This window comes from Acanthisitta chloris, unplaced genomic scaffold, assembly GCF_000695815.1.
Source record: "Acanthisitta chloris isolate BGI_N310 unplaced genomic scaffold, ASM69581v1 scaffold2924, whole genome shotgun sequence".
NCBI classification, from domain to species: Eukaryota; Metazoa; Chordata; class Aves; order Passeriformes; family Acanthisittidae; genus Acanthisitta; species Acanthisitta chloris.
The window spans coordinates 36820-46376 of NW_008667718.1; the positions used below are offsets into that span (position 1 = coordinate 36820).

Consider the following 9557-nt stretch of genomic DNA (forward strand, 5'->3'; position numbering starts at 1 on the left):
GATTGCATCAATTGCTCTTGTCTGAGTGTTTTTGTTATTCCCCAAGGTTTGTACCATCAGATGAAAAGAAGAAACAAGGCTGTCAACGAGAGAATGAGACTCTAATACAGAGAAGGAAGGACCAGATGCAGCCTGGGGGAACTACAGTCAGTGTTACTGTACCGTACCGAGTCGTAGACCAACCTCTGAAACTCATGCCACAAGACTGGTAAATTGATTGTCTGAGTGTTTTTGTTATTCCCCAAGGTTTGTACCATCAGATGAAAAGAAGAAACAAGGCTGTCAACGAGAGAATGAGACTCTAATACAGAGAAGGAAGGACCAGATGCAGCCTGGGGGAACTACAGTCAGTGTTACTGTACCGTACCGAGTCGTAGACCAACCTCTGAAACTCATGCCACAAGACTGGTAAATTGATTCCCCCTTTACAAAATTTCTTAACCAGTGGAATGCAGAATTCAGAGGGGACCAATAAAATGCTATGAAATTCACTAAAAAGTGAAGGTACAGATGTAAGAAGGATTTGATTTACTGTATAGCAGAATTTCTTTCTGGTGGAAGTAATAGGAAACTAAACTCATCTAAAAGTTCTTTAAAACTTGCAACACTCTGCATTTGAACAGTGTGAGCAGCACAACTGGTTTCGTTAGGTTTGCCTGAAATGTTCCAAAAATTCAAATAGAAATGTTCATATTAGTTTTCTGGTTTGTGATACTGTAATGTGGAAGTCACTGATCCATGATCTGGAAGAAAAATCCTCCTTTCTTGTCTGCTTTCTGAAGCAGAGGCAGTTGGGAAGATAGGTTTGCAGGCCCTCAGCATCTGACATTGCAACTTTTTTAGTAGTTCAGTAAAGACTGAATTGTGATTTCAGTATTGAATTGGATTTAATGATGGAAGTTCACCTCTGAAGGGAGAGCCCTAGTTGGGCGAAGGGAATCGTAGATAGTTTCCACTCTTATGAAAAAGCTGGATACAGGTTATTTGGTCTGCAGCCCTTTCTTCAGTGCTATGAAAAATAGTTCTCTTTGAGCAGGAAAATTCTGGAGAAGCATATTTTTGTTATTTGATTTAATTCATTATGCAACATTTTTACTTCTTTCTCACAAGTGTGAAGATTTTGGACATGGATAATGACATATTTGGTGGGTTTGTAACTTCCAAAATAGATTTTAATGAAGAGAAACACTTTGAAAAGGTCCTGGTCCTAAATTAAATGTTCTCTATATTTGGAACTTGAACTAATCAGGGACCTGTGGCTTTCAAATTCTGTCTCTCAAATACCACTTAAAATGTTTAATGATCAAACCTTTAATAACCATCTAAAATAGTTCCTAAAGTGCTTCTGACCAAAGAGATGAAGTGATGTGAGGTTTTCCTTGGTTTTCTCCAAGGGAGCCATTATAAAGCCTGCAAAAAAAAAAAACCAACACAAAAAACCAGAAAGCTCCAACTTGAATATTCTTTTCCATTAGGGATTTGAAAGCTCCACCTTGAATATTCTTTTCCATTAGGGATTTGGTGCATTTTCTGATGAATTAAACTGGGGATTAGATATGAGAGGTAATTGTTGTGCTAGGTAGGAACCATGGTTGGATGATCTGTGAGAAAGACAGACTTTATGTGGGAGGTTCCTTGTTCTCAAAGGGCTTTTTTGAAATTTCATTAATGGAAAAGCTTCATGTTCATCACAAATTTATTTTCCTAGACCACAGGTAATGATCACATACTCTTAAAAGAAATGATGCATTTTGCAGACATTTAGCAGCTCTCATTTGTAATAGATTTTTAAACTAGAAGTGAGCAGTGTTCAGAGTAGAGGCTTTAGAAATCTCACATCTCAGTTTCCAGTGTTGTTCATAGAAGATTATAGCTAAAAACATTGGAGCACTTTTTAAAAGCAAAGGAATAATGACTAGAAATAAGCACTGTTTGACCTCTTAATATTGTAACTTGAGAAAATGAGCTGCATTCTGCAAAGGGACAGAGCTGAAAGTTCAGAAAAATCGCATGAACTCTTTGTTTTTGCTTAACAGAGGAAAAGCAGTTGTCCTGGAGCTGTGGCTGTTACATGTGCTGTGCTGCTGGTTCTAAAATCAGAAGCTCAGCTAAGGCACATTGCCTGTGTAGGAGAGCATGAATTTAAAAGTTCAAGGCCATCAACATGTCCATCCCTTTCTGTGTTCACAGGGACCGTGTGGTGGCTGTGTTTGTACAGGGTCCTGCTTGGCAGTTCAAGGGTTGGCCTTGGCTCCTGCCTGACGGATCACCTGTGGATATCTTTGCAAAAAGTAAGGAGTTTATTTTGGTTTTAAGGGGTTTGGGGTTTGTTACTCTGCTCGAGGTTCCGTGTGGGGTGTTTATGCTTATGGCAAAGTGCAGCTGGATGTGGGTGGCTGAGCAGACAGAGGCTTTGGCCTTCTCACACATGGGGAATATTAATGTGCCTCTGCAGTTCTTCTCTTCTGACCTGAGGAGGCTCATGGAAATCTTCTCAGAGCTGTCATCTTTAAGAGTGAGAAATAGCTAGTGCACAAATTTACTTTCCAAGCTTCTAAAAGAAAGGTGAACAGACAATGCATATTCTAACATTTCATAGACAGCAGGTTTACATTCTGCCTTCACATTTCATTGCTGATTTGAACAGAGGATTAACCACCTAGGATTTCACTAGGAAAGCGTTAAAAATAGGATCTGGGCTCTGACAAAAACTTTAAAGTTCTAAAAAGTTTAAGTTCCAATTTTCAAGTGAGCTAGATGTTACCAGTGTATAGATCTGAACAGTTTTATTGAGTTCTCACAACTCTGCCTGGTGTGCTTTGAGGCACACTGCACTTCTCTCACAGTTCACTCTTCTGACAGTAAAGTGTACCATAATATCTAAGGAAACTGTCAGCTTCTCTTCTCATGCTTCAGTGTGAAGTTGCCTTAGAAAATAGACTTTTCAATAGTATCCTGTGGTTTCTGAGCTGCAGATTAAAAAAAAAAACAAACCCCTAACAAACCAACACATGCACACAAAAGAAAAACCCAAAGCCAACAACCCAAAACCCCACGTTAGCTCAGTCTGTCATCTTCCAGTCAGTGTGATGAGGAAACAAGTTTGATCAGGTTTTATGTGTGTACCTGTTTAGGATGTGAAGGAGAATCTGGAAAGCAAATGCTAGTTTGGTAAGCAAGGAAAAAACCCAACAGTGGGACAGAAGGCTAAGGATGGGTCTGTGAACAAGTAAATAGAATAAGTTGCTTAAGGGGGGATTGAGAATGAACAGGGAGGGGGTTAGGGGCCTGCAAGCCAATGTAAAAGGAAAAAGCACCCCAGGAGAGAGTTTAACAAAAGAGACTAATGAAAGAAGAAAATAACACTTCAAAATGAAGATAGAGAGAAAAAAGGAACTCTGAAAGGCAAACCCAAGAAAAATGCCGTGAAATATTTAAAGTGTAGCTAGCTGTTGCTACCTCCTCTGAATTTTAACATTTTGTGTATATAAATGTATAGTGAGCCATAGGAATTGTTCTGACATGCTTTGACGTTTCCAAAGTGCCAAAAGATCACAATCACAGCCTGCACAGTTCAGTCTGAAGGTGTACAAATTCTTTGGCTTTTTAAGGGAGAGGAGGATATCTGCTCTTCCTCAGCTCATCCATTGAAATGGACTTTCTTTCATTTTAGAAATGCATTCTATTGCTCCAGAGCAAGGTATTTGTGAAATACTTTCCCGATAAAGAGTATCTCTAGGGCTTTTCCTAATGACTAGCTGATAAAGAGGTATCTCTAGGGCTTTTCCTAATGACTTTACTCACCCCTCAGATGAAAACAGGTAAATGGAGGGAGAACAGACAGCATCAGTGTAGTTGTGTTTATTTTTTCCTGAAGCTGTCACTTTGTAGTGTTGGATAGTCCTCAGGAGTCTGGTTTCTGGGATTTGCAGCCATTCATTGTTTCATTTGCACTTTGCATTTCTTCTTCTGTGTCTCTGGCTCTGTAGTAATTAACACAAATTCAAATTCTTATGTTGGAAAACAAGCAGGTAGCTTACCATAAAGAATTCCCCCATAAAATTTGTCTTGGGCCAGAGCCTGTCAAACTGGTTTCCTTTGTTCAATTGCTATGTCATGTAGCTTTTTGTTAGTTGAGTCTCTCAAATTCTTCTCCTTAGTTTTCTTTACACATGGTCTGAGTGTTTAATGTTCACGTAGCAAACAAGCTTCATTTTATGTCTGCAAGTGAATGTTTGAGAAGAAGTTTTGAATTATGTAGCTTTAATGAACAAATACTTAATTTTTAACACCATTTTAAAGGTCTTACTCCTTGAGCACATCAGTGCACTCTTGTTGTGGTTTGTTTCAGATTCAGAAGTGGGTTGTGTTCTGCTCTGGTGTTATTTGAAAACTCAGAACATTGTATAGTAAAGATAAATGTATGTGTATTCTCATTTTCCATTCACAAAGCTTGGAAATTTATCTGGCAGTGATACAAGCCAGATGATCATTTCTTTAGTTTGTCAACTGAAAAAAAAAGAGCTACTTTCACATAGCAATCTCCTAGGAAGTTCCTGGATATGTGTGTAAAAGGGAACTGATTTTTTATTTATTACTATTAATTTTAACCATTTGGCTGAAACTGTAGGTGGATTTTGTAGAAGAAGGAATGAAGAGTGTGATATCAGCAAAAGATATGACTGTGACATTAAAAATAACTAGTTTCCCCAAGCCTGATCAAATGCTCACTGTGTGTTATGTGTTAATGCTTGGGCTTTCCATATTTCACATGTGACAGTACTTCCAAAGAGCAAAATAACAGTTATAATATTACCATTTTTTGACTCAGTACTACATCAGGGGAAATTGGCAACTCCTCAATTTCTCAGAATGCTCCATGTAGCACTTGGAGGTTACTCTGGCATTCTGTTCTCAGTCTCCTACACAGCTTTTCAGCAAATGTCCAGGCTTTTCTCTCTCTCACAAATACTTGTTTTAATTGTTTTTAATTCTTTGACAGTTCAGAGATTTTGTGAAATAAGATCTTAGTTTGTCAAAACAAATGCACTTGAATTGGCAATGAGTTCCTGCTGTTCTCCTGGAATCTGTGCATCTAAAAATAGGGGCTGCCCTTTCACTCAAAGCTGTGGTAGCTTTGAGAGCCTGATAGTGGCCACTGACCAGTGTATTTAGCTCAGTGCCCTTCAGGAACTAGCTGACTTCCTTGGCCCATGGGCTCATTCTTTTGCTCTCAGGCTTCATTCTGAAAAAAGGTGGTGGAGTGGGAATTTTCTTTGACTAATCAAGCAACACTATAAAGTTTTCATGTTTGTACCCTAAGTGCTTTCTTGTTTCCTGTAGTTAAAGCTTTTCATCTCAAATATGATGAAGTCCGTCTGGATCCAAATGTACAGAAATGGGATGTAACTGTGTTAGAGCTAAGCTACCACAAAAGACACTTGGACAGGCCAGTATTTCTACGCTTCTGGGAAACTTTGGACAGGTATGTTTCCTCTTGGAAGTCCTTGATGCTCATGCTTTGATGATGTTTGGTGGGGATTAAAAGTTCCAACAACAACAAAATTGTATAAAACTTAGACATCTGAACAATGTGTTAGCTTGAAAATCCTGCTTGTTTTGATTTTCCTTGATAATGCATAAATAAAACGTAGTGGTATATATTTACAGACTGTAAATAATAATCTCCAAAATGTAATACACATGGATATAAAGCAGGGTAGTTCCCATTAATCATCAATTAGTACCAGGATTCCCCATGTACCTTTAGGCAGAAGGCAAGGAAAGGAGGAGAGGCTGGTGCTGCAGAGTTTTCCTTTGTTCCTCCAGCCCTCCCTGTGGACTGCAGCTCTGAGCTTACAAGCTCTCCTTTCTCTCTCCACCTCACTAGGTGATAGCTAGAAAACATGAGAAGCTACCATAAGATAAAGAGCCAGAAAGCATTACCTTATCCTAATTCCCCCAAGTCCACTGGGTAGAAGAGGAGCTCAAAAAAGATATGGCACATAATAAGTTTTGGACTGGTGATTCTTCTGTATCTTAAGGGCCTTCTGAGTACATAGCTCTGCTTTTTGTGAGCACTGAGGGATGCAGGACCAGCAGCAGCTCTGTGGAGAGCAGCTTTGCTTCTGACTCTGCTCCTCTGTGGTCCAGAACCCTCCTGAATTGGAAGTTCATTGCAATCCCTTTTCCATGTTGTAGAAAAGAAGCTTTATTATCATGAAGTAGTTGAAGAAATATTGAGGGAAAGGAGAAGCCCATGCATTTCATGAATGTTTAATCTTTTCATGTTGATTGCACAGCAAACTGCTTGAGTGATTGAGTGAAAAGAAAAATCCTGTGGGAATTGTCAAAATAATTCCAATCGTCAAACTTTCTATGGCTTCCTGTTTAAGTCTCAGATAAATGATATATTTGAATTCCGAGAATGAGCTAGACTCTCTGACAACAGTCTTTCAATGTTAGAAATCATGTGATGCCTTGGAAAACATGAATTTTCTGGAGGGAAGGGTTTAGCTGACATTTAGTGGGATGAATACTGTGCATAATACAGAGCTATGTGGTTCCTAAGGCATTGCATCTCTTTGGCAACTTGCTAATTCTCGAAGAGCTCTGTTTTAACAACATCTGTGCATGGAGAAGAGGCTCAGGGGAGACCTTATCACCCTCTACAACTCCCTGAAGGAGGTTGGAGTCAGGTGGGGGTTGGTCTCTTCTCCCAGGCAACTAGCAGGAGGACAAGAAGGCACAGACTCAAGCTCTGCCAGGGGAGGTTTAGATTGGATATTAGGAAGAGATTTTTTTTATGGAAAGAGTAATCAGGCATTGGAATGGGCTGCTCAGGGAGGTGGTGGATTCACCAGCTCTGTAGGTTTTCAAGATGAGACTGGATGTGGTACTTAGTGCCGTGGCCTATTGACAATGGTAGGGGTAGGACTCAGTGATCTTTGAGGTCTCTTCCAACAGGTTGATTCTGTGATTCTGTGCTATTATTCCTGAGCGTAACCACAAGGGTAATAATGTTGTCTTCATTTGGGTTTTTTTTCCAGGTATATGGTAAAGCACAAATCTCACTTGAGATTCTGAATCCTTCAGCTGCCATTTCTTTCCAGAAGTATGGATTGAGAAAAAAGAAAGGGGCTCCAGTTTGGAGACCAGAGCTCGCACTATATGATACGTCAAGAACTTTACAGATGAAGAAGGGTCACAGTTTAAACTTTTTATAAAATCTTGTTTGGATGCTTCATGCTATGGCAGGTTGATACCTGTTGTTATTCAGAAGCAAAGGGGTTTTGCTTAAAACTATTTTTTTAATGTTGTTAGCCTTCTAGTCTGCAATCCAAATTGTATATTTTGATAGCAGCAGTTTCTTCTCTGTTTTGTTAAATTAGCCACATTTTTAAATAATGTGTTTTGTTCCTTATTAGAAACTAGATTGATCTCCACTGCAGGTTCCAGCTGTGTGTGTGTGTGTGCGGATGTGTGTATATATATGTGTGTGTGTGTGTCTAGATATATAATGTACAAAAAATTTACAGACACACTTCTGCACACATAGATGTTACCAGGCTTTCTAAACCACTTAGCTTCTGAGCTTAGTTTTGGTTTTACTTGCTTCTTGGTTCACTTACTGAAAATATTTTGTTGTGAATGATATTACATTTTAGTCAATAGGACTTGCAAACTGAGCAAAGTGAAAGTTGTTTTGGATAAATCAAGATGTCAGCCTGTATATGTATATTCTGTCAGTCTTTGTTGAAAAAGGGAAGATGAAAAATCTAGAAATGCTTTTTTTTTGGATTTGTAATGTCCCGATTTGCTAAATCTTTAAACTTTATTATAGGAGTACCTTCAAGTCATGTTAACTTTGAATTGCCATTTTCCACACACATCTCTTTATTTAAACTGAAAGTCTGCATGTGTACATTCCCATCTAGCAAATACCTTTGCATATGAGTCTAAGTGTTACCTAGATTAAACAGTGAATAGAGGAGGAGAGAGTTTGGATTTTTATTTTTTTTCCCTGAAACAACCACCACAAGAAATGAGTAACTTTAACTTCTTTGCATTTATACCTCTAATACCACCTGTAATACTATTTTCTTGTGACAAAACTAGCCCAGACTGTAGGAGCTGTAACTTTTTGAGCTGAGTGGGTAATATGGCCTCCTAACAGTCCTGCATTGGAATGGAAAATGAGCCTTCTCCAATTACCAAAGAACAGATTTGCTTCATCTACAGTGTGAGGCCACTGAAAGACCCTGCAAGAAAGTATTTGTACGAACTTACAGCATCTCTGTATCTATTGATTAGCATTAGGTTGATGTTGTTTACCAGTGAATGTTGAGAATGATCAAATTCTGTAACACCTGCATGGTTTTTTTTTCTGGGATAGAAAACATATGTTTATAATCCTGTTCTTGAAATTCCAAACCATGTTTTTTTAATATTCTTTACATTTAAGGGTTGACAAAAGTAAAATGTTCTGCCTATTCTGTTTTACTTTTGCTTTTCATTTGATGTTACCTTCACTTTTAATAAAACCTGAAGGCACATCTTAAGAGGTTTTTAAAACTATGTCTTAAATTTATGAGGACTCTGAGGTATGACTTTAAATTGTACGTTTCCATCCCTTCTATACTGAGACTGTTTTTAAATGGTTGTAATGGAAATACAAAAACTCAAACCACCAAACAAAACCCTCAGTGACTCCCAGGATGAGAAGCAGCCGACACTGGATTTTTGAATGGATTCTGTGCAGGGACTGAGTAGGCAGTGCAAAACTACTAGAAGATCTCCTATTTATATGGGCAGTTGGTCAGTTACTGTGCTCTCCCTATACTTAGGCTTATTATAAATGTATCCATGTCATACCAGAGTGGCTAAAGCATTGAGTACTTGGTTTTAACCTGTACTATACCTAACAAAGCTGTGATGAGTACCAACAGAGCAGTTACTACTATGAGGAAGTGGTTCAATTTAGGGTTCATTACTGCTTTAAGTAGTAGGATATCATGTATGTGAATTTTAACTCGAACATTTCCAATTGGAAATGTAATTTCTTTCAGACTTAATCATGGCCCATGATCATCATGACCCATGGCATCATGGCCCATGCAGTTTTAACGAGACTTTTGCTGTAGGCAAAAGACTTGAAAAGCAAATTGTGAAGGACTCTGTGCTTCACATGCACTGTGACCTGGCCATAGGATGGGCTTACAGCAGGCAAGGTCAGTTCTCTCTTCTCTGCCCTGAACTTCACTTGTTCTTTCAGCACACATGTCATCCCAGATGCAGTATTGTATACAGGAGATGGCTTGATTTAGCTGTAAATTTATGTATATATTGGGAGTAACTCCTCTGAAACTAGTGAAGTCACATGGATGTGAAACTGGCAGAAGAAGAACATCCATGAAATCTTTGTATGAACTGTGCTGTTTTTTTATGGATTGAGCATAGACCTTTAACATCTTAGAATTTTGTACTTGCAAGCAGTTTGCGACACAAGTTGTAAAATATGTATTTGTGAAGGAGTTGGCACCTGATGGTGCATATTT

General features: G+C 38.6%; 1 protein-coding gene across 1 annotated transcript in view; it reads left to right on the forward strand.

Annotated features, from left to right (window-relative positions):
* The window catches only part of LOC103800253 (parafibromin), a gene marked incomplete at its 5' end in the record, with an annotated part of 19577 nt that extends 11121 nt beyond the window's left edge, over nt 1-8456 (forward strand). Inside the window, 4 exons of the mRNA XM_009072623.1 lie at nt 47-208; nt 2191-2291; nt 5344-5485; nt 7050-8456. Coding sequence (XP_009070871.1) covers nt 47-208; nt 2191-2291; nt 5344-5485; nt 7050-7086 — 442 coding nt within the window. The remainder of the gene's footprint in view (nt 1-46; nt 209-2190; nt 2292-5343; nt 5486-7049) is intronic.
* Nucleotides 8457-9557: the final 1101 nt, after the last annotated feature.